Source organism: Podarcis pityusensis (genome assembly GCF_964106645.2).
Source record: "Podarcis pityusensis genome assembly, chromosome: 5".
NCBI lineage: Eukaryota > Metazoa > Chordata > Lepidosauria > Squamata > Lacertidae > Podarcis > Podarcis pityusensis.
The window spans coordinates 16,041,420-16,065,315 of record NC_138032.1 but is presented as its reverse complement, the minus strand read 5'-3'; the positions used below and the strand labels follow the sequence as shown (position 1 = coordinate 16,065,315).

At 42.0% G+C, this 23,896-nt stretch overlaps 1 protein-coding gene and 1 long non-coding RNA gene across 17 annotated transcripts in view; one reads left to right on the top strand and one right to left on the bottom strand.

Annotated features, from left to right (window-relative positions):
• Positions 1–23,896, bottom strand: part of MECOM (MDS1 and EVI1 complex locus) — a 470,671-nt gene that overhangs the window by 6,740 nt on the left and 440,035 nt on the right. For 11 of the 16 annotated variants that reach the window (XM_081007773.1, XM_081007765.1, XM_081007776.1 and 8 more), the window contains 5 exons: positions 22,433–22,459; positions 10,507–10,673; positions 7,347–7,424; positions 3,422–3,591; positions 2,217–2,346 (listed from right to left, as the gene is read on the bottom strand). In XM_081007773.1, coding sequence (XP_080863899.1) covers positions 2,217–2,346; positions 3,422–3,591; positions 7,347–7,424; positions 10,507–10,673; positions 22,433–22,459 — 572 coding nt within the window. The remainder of the gene's footprint in view (positions 1–2,216; positions 2,347–3,421; positions 3,592–7,346; positions 7,425–10,506; positions 10,674–22,432; positions 22,460–23,896) is intronic. The other 5 variants (XM_081007774.1, XM_081007777.1, XM_081007780.1 and 2 more) reach the window with 1 other exon arrangement.
• On the top strand, positions 2,305–6,008 carry LOC308478585. The gene is made up of 2 exons (XR_013987179.1): positions 2,305–2,358; positions 5,373–6,008. It is a non-coding gene; the product is annotated as an uncharacterized lncRNA (long non-coding RNA).

Genomic DNA, 23,896 nt, shown 5'->3' with positions numbered 1-23,896 from the left:
TAAGGTGCTACACTCAATATGCCAGCAAATTTGGAAAACTCAGCAGTGGCCAGAGGATTGGAGAAGATCAGTCTACATCCCAATCCCAAAGAAGGGCAGTGCCAAAGAATGCTCCAACTACCGCACGATTGCACTCATTTCACACGCTAGCAAGGTTATGCTTAAAATTCTACAAGGCAGGCTTATGCAGTATGTGGACCGAGAACTCCCAGAAGTGCAAGCTGGATGTCGAAGGGACAGAGGAACCAGAGACCAAATTGCAAACATGCGCTGGATTATGGAGAAAGCTAGAGAGTTCCAGAAAGACATCTACTTCTGCTTCATTGACTATGCAAAAGCCTTTGACTGTGTCGACCACAGCAAACTATGGCAAGTTCTCAAAGAAATGGGAGTGCCTGATCACCTCATCTGTCTCCTGTCTCCCCTATGTGGGACAAGAAGCTACAGTTAGAACTGGATATGGAACAACTGACTGGTTCAAAATTGGGAAAGGAGTACGGCAAGGCTGTATATTGTCTCCCTGCTTATTTAACTTATATGCAGAATTCATCATGCGAAAGGCTGGGCTGGATAAATCCCAAGCCAGAATTAAGATCGCCGGAAGAAATATCAACAACCTCAGATATGCAGATGACACAACCTTGATGGCAGAAAGTGAGGAGGAATTAAAGAACCTTTTATTGAGGGTGAAAGAGGAGAGCGCAAAATATGGTCTGAAGCTCAACATCAAAAAAAACAAAGATCATGGCCACTGGTCCCATCACCTCCTGGCAAATAAGAAGGGGAAGAAATGGAGGCAGTGAGAGATTTTACTTTCTTGGGCTCCATGATCACTGCAGATGGTGACAGCAATCACGAAATTAAAAGACGCCTGCTCCTTAGGAGAAAAGCGATGGCAAACCTAGACAGCATCTTAAAAAGTAGAGACATCACCTTGCCAACAAAGGTCCGGATAGTTAAAGCCATGGTTTTCCCGGTAGTGATGTATGGAAGTGAGAGCTGGACCATAAAGAAAGCTGATCGCCGAAGAATTGATGCTTTTGAATTATGGTGCTGGAGGAGACTCTTGAGAGTCCCATGGACTGCAAGAAGATCAAACGCATCCATTCTTAAGGAAATTAGCCCTGAGTGCTCACTGGAAGGACAGATCGTGAAGCTGAGGCTCCAGCACTTTGGCCACCTCATGAGAAGAGAAGACTCCCTGGAAAAGACTCTGATGTTGGGAAAGATTGAGGGCACAAGGAGAAGGGGACGACAGAGGACGAGATGGTTGGACAGTGTTCTCAAAGCCACAAACATGAGTCTGACCAAACTGCGGGAGATAGTGGAAGACAGAAGTGCCTGGCGTGCTCTGGTCCATGGGGTCACGAAGAGTCGGACACGACTAAACGACTAAACAACAACAACAAAAATCAGGCATTGTGGTGTAGCTGGCCCTCTCTGCATCTGTAACAAATGTCTCACTATCCCACATTAAATACAGCGCAGCTTCTAGCTCTGAATCAGGTGTTTGGTTATATGCAAAAAGCTAAAATTGGTGCAAATCCCTGAAGGGAAAGTGATGTCCAATAAGATTACATGGGCATCCAAATACTGCCAGAGGGTTAGCAATTTCCTTCGCAATTCCTCACCATTTGGAGGAAATTTCAAACTTCTCTTTCCTAGCTCAAGCATATATTGCTGATATTGCTGAACTGGGAATGATTGAAACTTGCTAATGCATGAGACATTTCTTGTGAAAGCACTGGATTTGTATTTTGTATGTAATCCAGTTTGACCTGCTTACTTTGGCCACATTAACATCGGCACATTTAACTTTGCTAATTGCCAGGAGATCCAAACTATGTTTTCAAAAAAATTTTGTGAAGATATTGCTAAGGATAGTGTAGAAAACACACCAAACACCTTAATTGTAGTAGTTTTGCCTGTTAGAAATGGTCAAAATTAAGTTAGCTTTGGGGTTGCACGATTGTGATAGATGTTCAAATTTTTATGTCTTGTATGTAATGGAGACAATCCAGAGAAAGTTCTGCGTAATCGGACTACAATGATATCAAGAAAACTCCATGACTGTGATTCAGTACCACTGGCTTTAAAGGGAGTATATCACCTTGATTTTGCCCAATTCCCTTTGGAAATAAGCTGGAAAAGTAACACTTCAGCAGTAAGGAAACAACAGTTAACGAAGTCTGCAACACAGAGAAGTTGCACCTTACCTTTCTTCTGAATTGTTGTGGTTGCTATTCCCAATGAAATTACGAATTTCAGTAAAGTATGAGTCTTCTTTGTCATCTAGGATAGCACCTGTGCTTTCAAGTTCAGAATGAGGTGAAGACGTAGCAGTACCTTCACAGAAAAGTAAATATTTGGGTTTTTATCCTATCAGAATTATGTTAATTTTTATTAATTTATTAACTACTTTCATCACAAGTGTCTCAAGGAAACATACAATAAAAAAATAGTGCCAAAGTTCCCAAATGTCATCATTGCACATCTTATCAAATCAAGAAAACAAATGCTTGATGAAACACACTCAACTATAATAGAAATGGTTCAGCTGGAAGTGAGCAAAACCAATGAAGAACTGGATGTGCACAGTCCTATGGACCCATCCCATCCTATAGGTGTCCTCAGGAAAGGATCTCCAAAGAAAGTTTCTCAAAACAAGAAGTGGGACTGGGCTGCCAGATTTGCTTGCAGCACAGAAAACAAGCATGGAGAGAAATAGCATAGTTTACACAGCTGGCTGCTACAATGATCAAAGAAACTAAGCATTCTGATTCTGGGCTCAATTAAATAACATTGAAAAATTGAACTGTGTTAGGTGAGGAAGCAGCTTGTGCCTCACTGGTCAATTGTAGGGTTGCCATATTTTAAGATGTAAAAATCCAGACAAAAATTATTGAGCTTCTTGTGGGAAATCAACCAAAAAAGGCTTAGAACTTACTAATTACTTACTAATAGAACTTAGTATTTATTTCAGAGTGCAGGCATCTGAAAATTTTTCTCATTTTAGTCTTAAAAAATAGATGACCATTTTCATCTAATCCATTGATCCAGTGAAGATAAACTTGCATATGTTGCTAGTTGTACACAATAGTCTACATAACTTTCTCTATCAAAACTGGTATATTAGGCTGATGCTGCCCAGGTCTTAAACCATACCAACTTCCTGGATCAAAATTCGGATCTGATTTCTGACAAGTATTTAAGATTTTAGTCACAAGTACATAAAAACCTAAGGATAATGTTCAAGCCCATTGTATTCTTCTGACATAAGAAGACCCCTGTAATAGTTGTGGGATGAAAAGCATGATCTGCAGTGTCATAAGAATGCCACACCTGTACAACAGACCTGTATGATCTCATGAATTCCCCTTAAATGATTTATTTTAATGCAGAAAGCATGATAGGTACATACCAGACATGTTGCCATTCTCGTGTTTTTTGAGATGTCTATCTAAGTTGGTTTGTTGGCCAAAGCACCGGTCACATAAGTGACATTTGAAGGGCTTCTCCTTATTATGAATGTTACGAACATGTCTCTGCAGGTTAGACGATATACTAAAAGACCTGTCACAGTATTTGCATCTGAAAACAAATATCAAATAAGAAAGTAGTATGTGAAATATAACTCAAATGAAACTAGAGAGCAACCATCTCAATTAAGCTCCACCGCAGTTTTGCTAAATCCAGTAATATCTCCCCCACCCCATATATTTTATTTGGTTTTTCAATAAAATAGCAAACATTGCAGGTCTCCTATCCAGTTACTTCAAGAACTACAGAGTAAGGTGAAAGAGCAGAGGGAAATCTGAACAACAAATCATAGAATCATAGGGTAACAGTAGTGTTGGAAGGTGCCCCAAGAGTCATGTAGTCCAACAACCTGCAATGCAGGGATGTAGCTAGAATATCTTCCAAACAGAAAATATCACAAAATGCTGCTTGAAAGACTGTATTTTCAATATTTTTATGCCTTTTATTTGGATCTAACTTTCCAGTAAAGCAATGGTTTCTATGCTTCAAGCCATCCCCCTTGTTCCCTATTCAGAAAGGGCACAGTAATCTCATTACAGTGGTGCCTCGCAAGACGAAATTAATTCGTTCCACGAGTTTTGTCGTCTTGCGATTTTTTTCGTCTTGCGAAGCATGGTGTCGGGAAAGTTTTGGAAAAGCTTCAAAAATCACCAAAGTCTTTAAAAACCTCAAAAAAGGCTACCACACTGCGTTCTATGAGTTGCTCCTCGAAGTCAAGTCGCAACTGTATTAACGGTGTTAAGAAAAAGGAAACAAACTTGCAAGATGTTTCCGTCTTGCGAAGCAAGCCCATAGGGAAAATCGTCTTGCGAAGCAGCTCAAAAAACAAAAAACCCTTTCGTCTAGCAAGTTTTTTGTCTTGCGAGGCATTCGTTTTGCGAGGTACCACTGTACAAATTTATCCGAATAAGTGGTATAGATTTTGCTCTGAAAATCCAAGTTTGGTTTCTGGTATCGGGAAAGATTCCATATTATTAATACTGTAAAACAGAAGGGATTTGTGGCCAGTGTGAATTTTTGGGAGCTTGTTACGTTGTGATAATGATAAGGGAGAACAGGATGCACAACTGACTTGTTGCACTTTTTGTTTCTTATGCTTCCCTATCTTGTCTGAAATTGGTCTTGTGCATCTTTCCCACACAAAGCTTGCATATGTCTCCACTAAGGAAGACATGCAGGATTGATTTTGAACAAGGCAGAGAAATCTAGGGAGCGGGAAGCACAAGTCAACTGCACATCCTGTGTCCTATCTCTCTCTCTCGCCTCCCCTTCCCCACCACCCATGTACTCACACATACATTTTGGCACATGCAAATTAATGTTAAGGTATAGTTACAGGAAATATCTCAGTATTTCAGAGTTAACAGGACATAATTTATGATAGCCTGTTAAAAGTATTGCAGTAAAGCATATATGGTGTGAAAAGCAGAGAAGCACCAGCCTATTGTTTCATGCTGTTGCCAATACCGTACAATTAAGCACTTTGAGAAGAGGGAAAACATGAAACAAATTACTTCTAAGGCTCAAATAAGGTAGAAAGACCACTTCCCTCCCTGTTAAAAATTACACTGTGTGATAAAATCTTTTATTGAGGAATTAGCTTGCTCAATTGCTAATCCTGGAGGAAATTCAGTTATCTTCCCAAACGCAGAAATAAACAATCCAAATCTTTAATACTGTGCCAACGCAAGTAGTTTAGTCTATCGCTCTGGTACCAGAGGCATCAATTTTCATACTCTGTAGTGATTTGAAGTCCCTGAAGTCTTTACTGTATTGCCCTTTCAGCCATTACTAAGACATACTATAACTATTCCAAATTCTCTTCCTGGCAGCTGGCCAACAGTCTTCATCACCATCGTCGTCTCCCCACTGCCCCCCACAATGTCTATTTCTCCTGAACTTCAAAACATGTCTGTTACATTGTGTGCTAAGTCAATTATTCAGGGAAGAAATTATGCATTACATTGCTAATTGTTTCTGGCTGTTATGCAGTGGAAGAGCATAACATGTTTCAAGATACCTCTTAAAACAAGAATTAAATTACATGCAACCTACTTCCCAAGTAAATTCAGGACTGAGTGAAAAATCTATCCCAAACAATGAGCTTTTTCTCCTTTCTTTGCAAGGCGTAAAATGTACCGATTTGTGCTTGTTTTGTTAGAACATGAGCCGAGTTTCTTCAATTGATTTCATTAAGTGAAAGTTCCATTTTGTACAATTAAAATTCTTTTCTCATTTCACTATGTGAATTGCTCTCATGGGCCAGATTTCCTAAAGGCTCTCCCAGTTATGGCCCACAGAGATCAATGAAAGTTACCAGTGAGGAAGTGAGTTAAAAGCACCAAGGACATGGAGATTAGTATGTATGCTTGTGAAGAGAATAATAGGACAGAAAATGCTTGTGGGAATTAAATGTACATCTTAAATAAATGAAATAAAACAACACTTTTGCAGGGTGAATGAACAAATACTGAAATCACATTTGATGCAAAGTAAGAAAATCATGTTTTTGATTTAAATGATTGTTAATTATTTTTTTACCAGAATTGGTAGGCCCACCAAAGCGCAATTAAAATTGTTTCCATTCAGACATTCCTGAAAGAGACTACTGCTGTTCATGCCACAACAGTTTGGCCTTGATATAGATGTAATCTATGTAGCTGGAATCAGTCAGGGCACTACCCTCCCCAGGCCAGGTGGAAAAAGGCCTGCAAGGCAGGAAGCTGATCTTCCAGGATTCCCAGCCATATGAACTGACCCAGATCCTGTGATCATCATCTGAGGCCCTTCTTAGTGTGCTTCCTCTATGAGAGGTCCAGAGAGTGGCAACACAAGAATGGGCCTTTTCTGAGGTGGCTCCCCACTTGTGGTATGCTCTTCCCAGAGAGGCTAAAGATATGTAACAAAGGGGCCAGGTGAAAACATTCCTCTTCTCCCAGGCCTTTGGCTGATAAAACAATCTATGGTATTTTAAACTGTTTGGGGGTGTTACTGTTTTTGTTTGTTACTACAGTATGTATTATTGTGTTTTTATATTGTGTTTTTATATTGTATATTGTGATCTTTGGATGAAGGGTGGTATAGAAATAATACTAATAATAATAATAATAATAATAATAATAGAAGAAGAAGACAACGACACATTTAAGGACAACTGTAAGGGAGAACTTAATATTTTCCTTCTTGCTATGGTCCAGATTAAAATGTCTTCTCAGAGGTGTCTGTTTGCATCAGGTGAAAATCCCCTACCAAGACTGCTATGATTCTGATAAATATTAACCTCCCATCCCATTGGATGTGATTTGCATTTTTTAAAAAATATGCATGTTTGGTTAAAGACACGTAATGTCACACATAACACATACAAAGATGTGTATAATGTCACACCTAGTGTGGCCCTCTCTCCCCGCTCCAGCTGAGTTGTGCATCTGCAACTCCAAAACCAGAAGGACCAGCATGTGTCATTTCACATTATCAGGAATGCTTCATCCATCCACTTTTAAAGGCACCTGCATTAATCAAAACTATGTATGCTCAGCACTATGGTTATTAACTCTCAAGTTCTTGGGTGTCTTTTGCCTCTGAAGGGTTTTGTGAGCATTCCATTGGGGTTGTGTTAAAGCACTTGGACCAGGTTTCCCCACACATTTATTAGAAAGTATTGTCAACTGTGTTTTACATAGCACATTCTAAAACCTCATTTCATTTTTAAGAGTGAAAACTCTTTGGAGGTCAAAGGCTGCAGTATGGAGCGCTAACAGCCAATAAGAGTCTGTGGCTACTCCCCAGAAGCATTCATCTTGTACCTGTAAGGCTGTTCTCCAGTGTGTGTTCTCAGGTGACGGGTAAGATTTGCAGATCTTGGAAATATCTTGCCGCAGTATCTGGTATTAGAAAATGGTATATAAAGATAGCTTTAATGTTTTGCTTTAAGATACATAAAGAAATAAAATGCATAGTCCTAAACTTCAAACCAATACTGGATGGAACTGCTTCTTTGGTGTACAGTGGTACCGCTAGTTATGAACTTAATTCGTTCCAGAGGTTCGTTCTTAACCTGAAACTATTCTTAGAGATGTGCTTTCACTAATGGGGCCTCTTGCTGCCGCTGCGCCGCCAGCGCACCATTTCCTTTCTCATCCTGGGGCAAAGTTCTCAACTCGAGGTAACTCTTACAGGTTAGCGGAGTCTGTAACCTGAAGCGCTTGTAACCTGAGGCATTTGTAACTCAAGATACCACTGTATTTAAATATTTCTGAAAGTAGCTTCAATAAATATATTGAATCAAAACCTTATGGATTAAGGTGGTGATGTCTGTATTTTCCAGTGCAACCCTCAGAAATCTATGAGAGCAGACTTTCATTTGAATGTTCATCCCGACATACTACACTTATTAACTTTGTCACTTCCCCAGCTAAATGCTTATGGGGGACGGGAACTCTTTTATCCAAGGTTTAGAATCTTGGCTTGATGGAAAGAGGTTTTAAATTGTTCAGCATATTCAATGTGTCAGTAAACGTGGCATCATTCCATCTGTGAAAGATCAGATCAGACACAATTCAAGAGACCTAATCCATCAAGGTATGCTTCTGTAATAGTGTGACTTGAAAGTAGCTGACATGTTTTCAGAAAAATCAGATAAACTGATATGACAGTTATCAAACACATAAACTAACATTCTGAAAATGAGATAGGGTCATAAATACCAAGCTAAAAAAATAAATAGAAAACTGAAATGGCAGCATTAGGTTATTCTGCCAAATCAGGAACATTTCCCTGAAAATATGCATCCAAAATATAAATCCTAAATGACATTTCTAGATGATCATAGATCAATTTGAACACCACTTGTTGACCAAGTAAAGCCATTATGAGATTATTTCATCCTGTCAAATTCAGATGGTGTATTCCTGCCCACTGTCCATATTGACTAGGGCTGGACTCGGAATCTGACAACATCTGGCATGCCAGAGTTGCCTATTCCTGCTCTACATGAAGATAGCTGATATTTGCTGCAACTAGAGGGGGCGGGAATGGAAAACAAACAGATCCTTGTGTAGTAAATACCAGCTGTGTGGCACATGAAGGAGACAAGGTAAAACCACATTGTGAGGACTTGACCATGAAAAAGAATAGTACAATGCCAGCCCAATATATTTTGCTGCATGAACTGGAGCCCCTTTTCCACAAGGACCAACACGTAAAGAGTCTAGCTGCAACATTCAAACAAAAATTCCTGCCCTCATCTACACCTCTACTGCAGCCCTGTGCCATCTGAAGTCGGCTAGTTCACTGTGCTACATGGTGGGACCAGCTCTGGAATACTACATGAATTAGCTTGTGAAATACCTTTATCTTCATTTATATGCTACCAAACAGCTACAGCATTGGGGTTTTCAAACAAAGCCGAAGATGGCCCATGATGGATAGTTCAGTCAGTAGAGCATGAGACTCTTAATCTGAGGGTCAGGGGTTCCAGCCCCATGTTGGGCAAAAGATTCCTGCTTTGCAGCAGGTCGGACTAGATAACCCTCGTGGTCTGTTCCAACTCTATGGCTTATTCTATTATTATATAAAATACCTGTAGAGTGCCCGTTGCATCATCCATCAAGCAAGCACTATGAATGCACAACCAACATTAATAAATGCAGAGCTTGTGCAAATGGCTTGGGTCTTTATTTGGGATCTGATGATCTAATCTAATGATACCAGCCAGAGTAGAAGACAACAGAGCTTGTCAAAAGGAACATTGTTCAGATAAATGCAAACTTGTGATACAGTGGTTTTGTCTAAATCAGCAGACTCCATGTCTATTCCATGACGTTTACATGGGATTGCTGTTGCCTCTGGAGTACACAGATGGCGATCATAAGGGAATAATTCCAAACTTTTCTGAATGGAGCTACCATGAAGGTAGGCTTGGCTCAGTATCAATTCCTTTACAACTGTCTAAACATAATGAAGGGCTAGAGTATTGTGAAGGAATAGGCCTGTTTTAAAAATTCCATACAGAAACCTAGTCCCACGCAAATAAAGAAAGTGGTAAAATTGACTATGCCAGATCAGAAATAGCTTTTAGTCTAGTCAATTTCATTGGAGGGTGGGGAGAGAATAAGAAAATATCTGGCATGTTGGGGCATTGTTGAGAGAGGTACACATGCACTCCCCCCCTTTTAAAAGTGACAGGAGTGCATAATCATTTATCCTTCAACCTACTAAAATAAATTAACAAGATTCAATATTATTTCAGACATGGGTGAGTATAAACTGTGTTACTGGTCAAGGGCATTATCCAGAACATTCACTATTTAAATTGTAACAAATTTTCCAATTCACATTTGCACCATAATGATGTGTGAAATTCATTAAATTCTGAGGTCAACAGAAAAGCTCTCTCTGAGTCTAACAACTGGTCTGCCACTTAGGACCTGAAAGGCTACAGATGTCTATAAGATGGATCCAAACTCTGAGACAAAACTTCCATTGATTTCTTTAGGACAAAGTTGATTTGAGCCAAATATTTGCAGTGACGACTCAGTTTTTTTAACACATCTAATCATTCACAGATCTTGTGGAATTTCCCTTCTGGCATTATCAAAGGAAAGACCAAGTGAAAAACAGTCTTGCAGTTCATGATCAGAAAAAAATTACGAGGGAAAAGATCGTGTATTAATATAAAGGTGATGAGGAAATTTTGGAACAAGGCAGCATATGTAATGTTTTGGCCTCATTTATCAAGCGCAAGGTAATGCAGGACAAATTTCTCCTGTAATTGCAAACAAACACAGAATCAAACACTATGACCGTGTCTTGCTGAATAAAGAACCTTTTAAAATGCCAGTGACCCACCATAATCCCTATTCATCATCCAATCTTGAGTAATTTCTAAAATAAACAGCAGTGGCTTGCAAGAGAAGAGTGATATTTAAGAGAGGCTGTTGTGGGTAATTAGCTTGGAGAGTTTACCTGCAGGTATAGCGCTCTTTGCCTTTTCGTAGAAGGTTCTCTGGCAGGGTGCTGGGAGGGGCTCTGAAGTTGAACATGGAAGGGACAGATTGCATGATGTCACCGGCTTCTGGTTTCAGGGCACTAAAACTCTCTAGCTTTTCAGCCATGTTTTCTATAGCTGACATCTGCAAGGAGGAGGGGGAAATCATTGTGAGGACATTCTTGTACTCCAAAGAGAATTAGCACAATCTGGTCAACAAAGAGCTCCATTTTAAAAAGTGTACTATTGAAAACTCTGCTTTTCTTTTTTAACTAGAAGAAACAATAAAAGTTGTTGCTATTTCAATGACACAATATTTATTCCACCTTGTTATTATATGCTGATAAGGAAATATTACCAACATAAACTGGTCTCAAGCCAGTTTAACTGATACTACATTTCTGAGATACTGCAGCTTTGTTAGAGGTAACACAACCTTCTTACTGATTTACAGTATAATTCACAGAAGAAAAAAGCAGTTACACATAAATCAGTTTATGTTTCTAGCCTGTCATCCAATTTTCTAGTGGCCGTCTTGCTCCATGAAAATTAGCGCTGAGCCTCCACCTTGGACTAATTCAAGGCTTTACGGTTGTTACTCTATGTGTGTAGATGTTTGTATAACGCCACAAAAGATAATATTTTCCTGTTTAATAGTCTGTAATCATAATAAATCCATCCATCCATCCTCTACAGACACCCTCCCACTTACGTGCATCTGGGTCACAATTAAATAATAAATAAATAAATAGGCCTTCCCTTGCTTGCTGCTGCTGTTGCTGCCTGGAAGTTGCCTGAGTGAGGGAAGGTTTGCCTTCAACCAACCATTAGGACAGGGTGGGAAGCATCTTCTCCCAGCCATATGTCTGCACCCCCATCCTGTCACCAGTTCTGCTGGGCACCCTTCTTGCCCCTCGCCCTCTGTGGCCAGCTGCTGTCACGGCACACACTAGCTCCCCACAGGCAGGCAGGCTTGGGACAGGCCAGGCAGCGGTCCTGAGTAATTTCCAGGATGCCTCTCTCTGTGTGTTAAGAAGCTACGCTAGGGGTCGGCAACCTAAAGCCCATGGGCCACAAGTGGCCCATGGACCCCTGCCACCCGCTCAGTCGGCTCCCATGCGCCACGCAGAGCAGAGCAGGGATTGCCTTCCACGACGCTGGCTGGCTTCCTATTGGCTGCAAGAAGCTCCTATAGCCAATGGGAAGCTGCGCATGCCTCCTCCGCATCAGAAGGAGCACTGTAAATAACGTTTGCGCATGCTTGTGTGCGCGCACTCCAGCCCACCGTGGCATCTGCGGGACCGTGAACCAGCCCAAGCCACAAAATTTTTGCTGACCCCTGAGCTACGCAATGGTACACATATATGGTTCTAGATAAAGAGCTATGTAGAGTAAATAAGGTATATCCACCCTGTTATGCTTCCTGCTTCTTTTTACCCCATCAGAACAAAATTTGGCAAGATTTCAATCACATCTAGTTAGGTCAGTGTTCCAGAGACAGAGGAATGACAACTTTTTTATCACCTCCAAAGCAATGCTTTTCAGTGGTGTTAGTTCACACATTCAGCTGCCAATTATCATGTGTACAGTAATCAGGAGTAGAGTAATCAAGTGATGAACCTGTATACCTGAACCAGTCCTTATGGTAAAATACAAATAATCTCTAGTGCTGCACCCTGATAAGAGTTTTATGTGTGGCTGGAAGATCACACCTAATGAAGCTATTCCAGACTTTTTTTGAATACATAAATGCGTAAATAAAAACAGTATGAATCCAGACATAAGAATGTGAAATAGTTGCAGAAGCATTAGTAATAGCCAAAGTGTCAACTCAGTGCTACATGCTTCACAAAAGCATAAGTAACCTAACTGCACTTACTTTGGAGTAAGTTCCACTGAACACAGTCCAACTTATGCAATAGTACTGTGTCCCCCTAAGAATAAGGTGGCAGCGGAGCTACATGCATTTACAATGAGTAGAAGAGATGCATGCCTAGAAGGTGAAGCAAAGGTTCTTCAGGAAATGCTTATGCCTGCAGCCTCTGCTTGATGGAAAAGTAACACTACAGGATGCCGTTGCAAATAATGAAGTGTTCAAATTACTCTGTATCTTCAAGATTAATGTATAATAGCCTTAATAATTTTCTCACTTCAACACTGAACTGACAACTAATAATATTACTCAGATTGAAAGAAGTTCGTAGAATCATACCCTTTGTCCTGAATGATTACAGAATTGTTGCCCTAGGGTAAGCTTACTCCCCCTCCCCCCATCCTAATTATGACCATTTTGCAGAAAACCCAATATAGTAAATAAGGTTTAGTTCATGAGCCCAGGAATCTGTGAACTGATTTTCTTCTCGCTTACATTGCACTTACACAAAAGTGGCTCCATCAGGCTGAATGTTACTCATCATTCGGAGAAATATGTATGGAAGAAGACTTATTTGGCTTACATTTTTCATACTAAGATACAATATAAATATAGTAATTTGGTTTGCACTTTCTCTTTTTAGTCCAAAATAAATGTCTGCTCATATTCATATTCTGCTTAGCGCTGGTATTTTTCTCTCCTTTTCGCCCGTAGCCTGCTCTTCCATTCCATGCTCAGACTTCTAATGCTCACTACAAATTGCAATGTACAGGGTTCCACTGCCAATTTGCCAAATGTCTTTCATCAAACATTGTGCAAAAAAAAAAAATCTCAGAGGAAAGTCAAGATACATTTACTTGTCAGGAGACAAATGGGAAAGCAGAGGGAAGCAGTAAGGGCTGGAAGCTCTGGGTTTTGATTCATAATCACTCAGCTGCTAAAACATTCTCCACAGATGCAAGTGGACAGGGCATTTGTCAATATGAAGGGTTGTGACGGGTACTGATCGTAGGGCCAAGATATGTAATGATGATGCTGGTTGGAGTAGGAGGCAATTCCATCCTAGAAGAGCAATGTCATTATCAGCCTACAGAGTTCAGCATTATCATAACATTTATTTTTCACTCCTTCCTATTTCTCCTTTCCCCCAGAATAAATCTGCCATTTTATTTCTCATTGCATTTAATCACTTCTAATTGCTTGCTAAGAGAAATAATTTTGCTGTTTTACTATTGCCTGTGATGGAGGGATGGAAGCAGGGAAATGGTTTTTGGCCTTCTGGCAGATTAGTAGTGACACATGGCTTAGGAGTAAGGTACCACCTATTTCTAGTTTCGTTGGAGGACATGCATCTGGGAGGATAAGGAACGGCTTAGTTATATATTTAAATATTTGAGTCAGTCTCATTACCGAGTGCTTTTAAAATCGTGCTTGGGTCAACATTCTTCCTTCCCACAGATCCCAGCATTAGTTGGTTAACCTATTTTCCTTTTCCTGTTTGAAATGGCTTTATAAAGCAATTACCATGGCTTTAAGGCTTGGTTCTGATCTATTCTAAGGCATGCATGTACTAGTCATTGTATATAAATCAGAGCTGATTTCCTAGTATGTGCGTTTCGCTGATCCAGTGGTGGAGCTTCACACTCCGGCACTGGGGAGTGGAGAGCAGGCATGGGCGTGGCTGGTGTGCGTCCCAGGGGGCGTGGCTTATGTCCTGGGGTGGCACGCCACCTGCGGGGGCATGGCGCCCAGTGCAGGTGGGCAGCCATGATGGCACCCCACCGGGATCGCGCTGCTGGGGGTGGTGCGCTCCCCCTGCCCCCCTCTTCCTCCACCAGTGCACTGATCCTGCCTGCCTAGTTAATGCACATCTGACTTGTAGCGGCTGCACGGACAATATATGGCAGTTTTATGAGGCCTGCCACTCCACCCAACCCCAGGATCCTATCACCAGTCACATGCTTATGTTGCTTCCAATGACTGCTAGTGCAGCCATTCCTGGTTGCATTACTTCCTACTTACTTACATATTCAAATACTTTGCTGCATTCTATTCTATTTACACAGTACTTGTAGCCGCTTACTGCAAAGCTAAAAATATACATCCTACAATAAAAACAGCCAACTAAGAATCCCATAGTTAACCAACAATGCAAGTGTTTATAACATTAAAATAGACCTCAGGAAAAGTATTCAGGAAAAGCTAAGTTTTCACCTGGTGACACAGAATCAATAGAGAGGAAACCTGACACACCTCACCATAATGTTGGTGACATGATGGAGAAGGCCAAGCCCCACACTCTCACACTCCTCACCTATGGAAATAATGGGCCATGGAACCAAGAAGGCAATAGATAAATAAATTCTCCAAAGTGCCTGAATTTATTATTATGTTTTAGAAACAGATTTAGTTCTCTAGGGGCAATCTGAGAGTAAGTCACTTTATTCGATGTAGGGCATTCCTGAATTAAAACATGGAACACAGCCAGCTGAACTAAGGGCTCAGGAAAACCTATGGGAGTGGCATTCTTTAAGGTACAACCAGCATTAGCAAAAGAAAAAGTTATGATTGCAATCGACTTGAGGGGCCAGTTGGTGAGCCTGATGTGCCCATAGGCTGCCTGTTGAGGAACACAGATCATATGGGAATTGGCATAATAAAATTTAATCAACATGAAACAGCCAGCTTAATCCTCTGCCTTGAAAACCAGCCCAAACAGGGCTTACATACAGTAGGACAACATAAGATGAACAAATCATTCTGAGCAATCCGTGAAGAATATACCGTATTTTTCGTTCTATAGGACGCACCGGTCCATAGGACGCACCTCGTTTTTTGGGGGGGGGGAAATGAATAAAAAAAATTATTCCCCCCCCCCCCGCGGCTGCCGCCCCAAGCCTCGCGTGCTTCGGGCTGCAGGCTACCGCCCCAAGCCTCGCGCGCTCGGCGGGACCTCCCACCTGGCGCGCGAGGCTTGCAGACACTCGCCCGAAGCACGGGGAGCCCTCCGGAGGGCTCCCCGTGCTTCGGGCGACAGACTGCCGCCCCAAGCCTTGCGCGCTCGGCGGGACCTCCTGCCGGGCGCGCAAGGCTTGCAGACACTCGCCCGAAGCAAGGGGAGCCCTCCGGAGGGCTCCCCGTGCTTCGGGCGACAAGCTGCAGCCCCAAGCCTTGCGCGCTGGGCGGGACCTCCTGCCGGGCGCGCAAGGCTTGCAGACACTCGCCCGAAGCAAGGGGAGCCCTCCGGAGGGCTCCCCGTGCTTCGGGCGACAAGCTGCAGCCCCAAGCCTTGCGCGCTCGGCGGGACCTCCTGCCGGGCGCGCAAGGCTTGCAGACACTCGCCCGAAGCACGGGGAGCCCTCCGGAGGGCTCCCCGTGCTTCGGGCGACAAGCTGCAGCCCCAAGCCTTGCGCGCTGGGCGGGACCTCCTGCCAGGCGCGCAAGGCTTGCAGACACTCGCCCGAAGCACGGGGAGCCCTCCGGAGGGCTCCCCGTGCTTCGGGCGACAGACTGCCGCCCCAAGCCTTGCGCGCTCGGCGGGACCTCCTGCCGGGCGCGCAAGGCTTGCAGACACTCGCCCGAAGCATGGGGAGCCCTCCGGAGGGCTCCCCGTGCTTCGGGCGACAGGCTGCTGCCCCAAGCCTCGCGCGCTCGGCGGGACCTCCTGCCGGGCGCGCAAGGCTTGCGGACACTCGCCGGGGCTGCAGGCTGCTGCCTGCAAGCCTTGTGAGCCCGCGGGAACTCCCACCGGGCTTGCAAGGCTTGCGGATAGCTTCCTGAAGCCTGGAGAGCGAGAGGGGTCGGTGCGCACCGATGCCTCTCGCTCTCCAGGCTTCAGCGAAAGCCTGCATTCGCTCCATAGGACGCACACACATTTCCCCTTCATTTTTGGAGGGGAAAAAGTGCGTCCTATGGAGCGAAAAATACGGTAATTAGTGAGTGATGTTTATACCAGATTAATCCATACAGAATTAAAGAGTGTGCATTTGCAGAAATATTCCAGGGTCATTCAGCAGCAGCATCTGAAAGAGGACATAAAGCTAAAGGGGGAACTAAAACTTATAAGGAAGGTGATGCTGCCACTAAAAATGGCAGCCCTAGGTTGAGTCTCCTTCCAACCTGGTAGCATGTATCTCACTTTCCCCCGTCTTGACATGATGCTGGGTGTTTCTTTACCTAACTGGCTGCCACTGGCAGAGGTGGTGAAACATGTTAAGTTATTGCATCAGGATTCAGAGTAAGTTGTACTGGATGTTAAAGGGCAAGAATCAAACTCATTTTAACAGCATCCCCATATGTAACATAATGCTTAGTTCTTCCTTAAGGGGCATGCTTGAAATCAGTTGCATTCCCCTTTATTTTTGAAATAGACCTGAAATAAACTGGGAATAAAAGTGAAGTGACAAGGATGGAGGAGATTACCAGCTTCTTTCTTCTGCTTGCCTATAGCCCTTTTGCCCATTTGTATTCTCTCCTCTCACTGCTGAGAACCACTGGAGCAGCATGAAAGCTATCAGTGCAGCCTTCCTTTAATCTTCTTAGTGCCTGCTAGGGTAGCTCTTTGCCTCAGCCGAGGCAAAAGGTCATTGTTTCCCCATCTGAACAGATGTTCCCAGACAAAGAAAACCAAGGAAAGGTTGCTGAGGCAGAACTCGGGTCTAGAGGACATATCAGCAGTTGAAGGGGAAGGAAACTCTACAAGAATGTCATAGCTATATAACAATGGCTGCTAACAAAAACGCAGACCATCAGAATGTGAATGGTCCGTGCTTAGTTTCCAAAAATAGAAGGGCAAGTTGTTCAGGTCAAGCCCAGGAATCGCTCCCTCTGACCTGGAACACTTTTATTGCTGCTACTACTACTACTATTCTGCATTTACATAGCACTTTTTGTTAGCATTCATAGTGCTTCACATACATCATCTCAGTAACCATTAAAGTACAGTGGGCCAGTAGCATTATTCTCATGTCACAGATGATGGTTGAAGCTAGAAGACACTGACTTTCCTTGGGCTAGCTAGTGAGTCCATGGCTGAGCTAACATTTGTGCTTGAAGGATTCCTGGCTCATAGGTTATACTTTTCTCTACTGCATTGCTCCAACTGTCAAAAGAAGGAAGCCCTGGTTTGCTATTCCGAGATATGTGAAAATAGTGATGACATAGTGCAGGGTTTCTCAAACTTGGGTCTCCAGCTGTTTTTGGGCTACAACTCCCATCATCCCTAGCTAGTAGGACCAGTGGTCAAGGATGGTGGGAATTGTAGTCCAAAAACAGCTGGAGACCCAAGTTTGGGAAACCCTGACATAGTGGCATAAGAAAAGCATTCTGCAAAAGCTTTATATATGTACATATTCATTCATTAATTCATAAATGCATACATGCTATTACATCGCAAATTCCAGGGTGGAGCTCAGGTGTGAATAGCAGGACAAAAGATTATACTCCCAGTCAACACTGACTCAAATTAATCACAGGAATTCTGGCAGGGGTGGTTTCCTGCCCAGTTACTGAAAATCCTTTATAGCAAGAATTTTCATGCATGTGCTCTACCACTGAGCAAAATATTTGAACCTTTTGGTATAGGAAGCTGCATGATCAATGATATCAGACTGTGAACACTAAGAAATGTAAACTTAGAGAAATTATCTCAAAACATGAACAGGAACTACAAAAGGAAATAATTGCTTCATAACTTTTAAGGCAGTATTTTTATTTTTAAAAACCTGCACAATAAATATATGGAGTTCAATGTCATACTGTGTTGTAACGGGCAATAGCATAGTTAACTCTTTGCAGAATTAAAGGAGGACAGGTCAGTCAAGAAGATACTTCTTTTAATTTAGAGAAAAGAGTCTTTTGGATAATGAATAGTTAAACTGATTTTTTTGTGGGGGTGGGGCTGCATGAAACTGGAAGCAAATTTCCATCACATTTTAAAAGTATTTTTAGTTTTTTGGCAGAGAACTTGTATTCATGTACTCAAAACTTTATGTCATATTATATAGAATACAGTGGGGCCTCGCAAGACGAAAAGAATACGTTCCGCGAGTCTCTTCGTCTTGCGGGTTTTTTCGTCTTGCGAAGCAAGCCCATTAGAGGTTTAGCGGCTTAGCGCTACAGTATTAGCGGCTTAGCCGGCTTAAAGATCAGCTGATAAGCGGCTTAGCATCAGCTGTTAAGCGGCTTAAAGATCAGCTGATAAGCGGCTTAGCATCAGCTGTTAAGCGGCTTAAAGATCAGCTGATAAGCGGCTTAGCCATCAGCTGATAAGCGGTTTAGCGGCTTGGGGAAAAGGGAGGGAAAAGGAAAAAAACCCCGCAGGAACTCGCAAGACATTTTCGTCTTGCGAAGCAAGCACATAGGAAATTCGTTTTGCGAAGCACCTCCAAAACGGAAAACCCTTTCGTCTAGCGGGTTTTCCGTCTTGCGAGGCATTCGTCTTGCGGGGCACCACTGTATAGGCTTAATTTCTACACAGGCGGTATGGAGTCATTCTTTTCTGAAAATTGTACTTGGGCCCTCTTACATGGAAACTCTTTCCCTGCTCATAGATGTGCAGAGTTTTGTTTTATTTTTTAGAGGACGAGACAATATCACTCTGCACAAGTATAATGCCACACTTTCCTAAATAAGTGCCATGCAAGTCATCTTATGATGAAAACAGCATGGTTAAAAATGTCAGCCCTGCTAAGTCAAAATGTTACCAGCCACCACTCCCCACTTCAGTTGCCTGAGTTCCTGCTGGTACACAGACACACATGCACCCCCCCAAAAAAAAACCCCCAAATCTCCCCTGGGACCACAGGAACAGAGAATATGGAGAGTCAGGCAGGATCTTCAGAGTTATCACTAGTAAATGAGTATATTTGGGAGGAGGGGGACGGGCTGACTGAGAGCCATGAAGCAATGGAGCCTCCCAGCCTGAGCTGATTCGCTGTTGAAGGAACAGCTCTCTTCCAGGCAGCAAGGTATAAGGCAGGCTTCCTCAACCTCCAAATGTTTTGAGACTACAATTTGAAACTACAATTCCCAGCATCCCTGACCACTGGTCCTGCTAGCTAGGAATCATGGGAGTTGTAAGCCAAAAACATCTGGAGGGTCGAGGTTGAGGAAGCCTGGTATAAGGGTTTAAGGAGAGTGATTAAAGAAATAGTGCCCCTATTCATCCCTTCCTGCCCCAATATTCACATGTGAATGCATGGCTAGAACAGATGTCTGGCGCTGAAATATTTCCTCACCGAGGGAGACAATATTCCTTATCCAAAACCAACATCATGTTACCTCATATTAAGAGAAGAAAAAATTCAGGGCAACGATTGGATTTTATATGTCTACAGAGACCTTCCTAGAGCTAGGGGGTGGTAAGAGAGTTCTTTGTTTCCTCTCTCATACACAGGCTCCTTATGGTTAAGCAATGCATGCTCTTAATCTGGGCTAAGTATGTTTTTTAAATAAATAAAATCTCAGCATATTTTAATGCTATACAGCATACCAATTTTGATTTACATACGTAAATAGCTGATTCTATCTGCATTCAGAAGTTTAGAAAAGGAAGCTGCTTGTATCCCATACCTCCCTTTTAGTCCCAGAGAGGCTATAAACTGTTGGGTGACGCAAACCTGCACGCTCTCCCAGTTCAGGCCCAAAAATGTAGACATGGCCATAACTAGAGGGGAGACGGTATTTATAAGCATCTCAGATGGGTTTGATACCATCAAACATGGCCTTGGTCCTTTATGTCAAAGTTTATTAGCTAGGGACAGAAAAACAGTAACAGATATATAGGGCAAACAGTCTGTTAAAAATAAATAATGACTTAATACCTTAAAATCGGAGGATTACATGACCCTAGCATTTCATAAATTAGGCCACTGAAGGCTTGCTTCACAAAATGGCTGGCCATCATAATTCATGGGAAATGAAAAATGATACAGATGTTCATTTTCTATGTTAATTAGTGCATTTTTAAGAAATATGAAAAATCTAGACCATATCAGCATCTTTTCATTGTCATTGCCAATACATTTTATTTTGGGTCTATTTTAGCGACCCTCAAGAAGAATTGTATGGATTTGTTCATGTGAATGGGAGAAAGGAAAACAGGGGAGAGATCATTTGGTTGGGAATTTCATTCTTCATCTCTTTCTCAAATCTGCCAGTGAGAAAGGAGTGGGATACAGCAAGGGAGGGAAAATGTTAAAATATTGTAAACTGCCTTAAACCTACAAGTGACAGCGGGGTTAAAGTGGAACAAACAAACTGGGTTGAAGACGTTCGTATTCTTGAAATACGAAACCTTCCCATCGCTTATTTTCCTGTAGCCCTTCTCCCCAAGTGCCTTTCTCTAATCTGATCTCAATTTTGGTACTCGAGCCAGAAAAGTGACGTTGTGAGACAGACTGCAGAAAAGATGTGTAGCAGGGAAGGTCTGCACTCCTCAGCTATATATCCGTTTTGCTCATTAAATGAGACCCCTCACACCCATCTCTCATTTTTCAGAGCAGACCTGGTTTTAAAAACATGGATCTGTGGTCTTCATTTGAACCTGAACTCCCTTGCTGTTCTTAAAAGGAGCAAGTCTGACCTGAAAACATTTATGGAGGTTAGACCTTGTCATGTGACTAGCTATAATTATTGGTAGTTGCTTCCGTTCACCAATGCTCATCAGGATGCACAAGCTAAATCTATCTGGCTGCATCAGTGGGAGAGGTGAGACTCCAAGGCCTACTCCATTGGCTTGGGTGGGAACAACTGCAGTGTAGTTTGCCCTTTCTCAGAAATGCCTCCATCAGCAGACAATCCACCTGGTCACCATCATAACATTTATGAAGAATATAGTATAATTTAGCTATATCTGCTTGCCCTCCTTGTTTCTTTCACTTTTGTTTTGTGTTTGGTGGATGGTAGTCCACCATTTCATAATTTTTGCATAGTGCCAAGAAAATATTAATAAACTGTCCAATCAATCAATAGTTCTCATCCCCCAGGTTCAGGGCTCACAATTAAAAAATGGAGCTGTACAAAGTACTGCTACTAACCATGAAAAAAATAAAAACAAAGAGAGAAGTAAATTGTAATGGTCATGTGCAGAGTACTGAGGTGAACTGATGAAGTGCCACAAGAAGCAGTTGAGCTTCTCATTTTTGTCCAAGCCAACTTTTGTCCATCCACACTTCTGCTTGTTCCACGTCCAGAGAGCACAGGTCCAAGAGATTTTCTCCTTGCCCTGCTCCTTTCCCAGGGAAAACCTGCTCTTTAGCTTTAAATTGGGGCAAACATAAATCCATAGAAAACCCAATTGATGTTTGCTCTGATTGAGCAATAGGGTTTCCCTGGGGTGGGTGGGTGGAAAATATACTTAAATAATGACTATATAATATTCCTTTACATGGATTCATCTGCAAAAGATTGTTTCAAAGGTGGGTGCTCAGAGAGATCCCCCATCACATGTTCAAAAAATGTGTGAGTGGATGACAGGGTTGCACAACCTAGCTTGGTACTTCCTAGCTATGGCAGCCACAAACACACATCTGTGTTTTGCTTGTTCTGCTTTATGCATGTACTGACACATGCATGTATTGCTTGTACATGTGAGGGGAGCGCTGTGATCTGTGAGGGATGTCATCTAAACTCCCCAGTATGATGGCTTCTGATCTATAATAGATGGCATACAAAGCCCACACTAGCACAGTAAAATGCTTTATATGTGCAATTGTGCTGCTGTAAGCTCAGAGCTTTGGATCACTCACTGGCACAACAATTTTATGCCTCTAGAAATCATAATACAATTCTTTGAAATGGTTGCACATACAGTCCTTTGTAGTAGACTCCCATTCATTAGAACGTGTAATGGAGTAAAGACTAGCATTTGATGAAAAGTAGAATAAGACACAAGTGTGATTTAGGAGAGCTAAAATAATTAGCAGGAAAAGACTTGTAGGGTTGCAGTGAAGTAAATGAGTTTTCATGTCACGTTTCTTATGCAATTTCTTCTACAGTGTTTAAATTGAAAATATAAATAATGAACTTACCCAAGTTCTTTGATCAGGCAATTGGAACTGGGAGCAAAATTGAAACAAAAACAACACATTATTCCTGCTTTTGGATCCCTTATTGCAATTAATGTATAGTTCATGCTACAATAAATTGGTTTGTCTTTAAGTTGCTAAAACTCTTTGTTGTTTTTGCTATGAGTGACTAACATGGATTACCCTTCTGGAAGTGGATTATTTGTATCTGAAGTGACACTGGGCCAGTACACAACAGTGTTGAAATTCCTCTTAAGGCAGGAGAGGGCAATTTGATCCAGAGAAAGGTAGGGAGGTGGGAGGGAGGAGAGTACTTTCCCAAAGCTGGCTTGCCATTTCTTAACCACAGTTAAAAGGGAGCCAGTGCTGTGTCTCAACTTGTCCATTATATCCAAAATGCAGTGTGGCCATTGTAATTATTATGTTCCAGAATGATCGTTTTCAAAAAATAAATCAAGATGTGTTTATTTTAAGTAGATTTTTCTTTTAAACAGGGTCTGTGTGGTTTGGTCCTAATAGCTTCCCATAGTTTTTATGGGAAGTTACAGGTATGTTTGTCAACCACTAAAGTTAATCTTTGTATGATTATTAAAACAGTAGCACAAAATAATTTATCACACAACACTGAATTAAATTCTGCCTTTGGAACTAAAGCAGCGTATCTCTTAGAATGTTCTAATCCTATTTACCAACCAGCAAAACTGTGGTGGATCCCTGACCACACACATACCAGTTTTGTGTCAAAACTCTTTTTCATTTGTGTGCCATTTGCAGACACTATCTCTAAATTTCACTTTAGAATAAAACATATTCACATACAGATTTATTTATTTTTACCTTTCTGCTAATTTACCTTATTCACAAGTGCAATGCATAACAAGTGCTTAAGGTTAAGAGATGCAATAGTGAAGCATGGAGCAGCAGCAAGCTTAGGGGAGCTGCTTCCAAACATGGATGACAGCCCACCAAGAGCTCAATGAACCTCACAGGGGTTTTTTGTTGCCTCCTGCCATGTCTTGGTTTATCGTAAATAGTGAAGACCTACTTCACAGGATGTGAGCTGCAGAAGAAGCAAAGCAAAAGTAGGTCCTGAACATTTACAAGACAAGAGAACCAGGACAGGAAAAGACACACCAAGGAAGACTAGCAGAAACTTAGGAAGGGTACCAGACTCAGGGTCATTATTCACGTGATTGTTGTCACTTGAACTATGCTAAATCATAAGAGACAGCTGGTTGACTGGCACATGGTAAGTAAGCCTTTTGTATGGAGATGCTCACCACACGGCTGGGAGGATTTTCTTCAGTCCTCACAAACCTTAGTTTTAGACACTTGTGGTGATGTAGGTAAAGCTGCGGCAATTGTACAGTGAGTTGATCAAGTGATAATACCAAGCAGTGGCAATATTATGTAAAGGAACAACTGACAGAGGAGCTAGAGTAAGGAAAAGCAAAGGTCCAAGGAAAA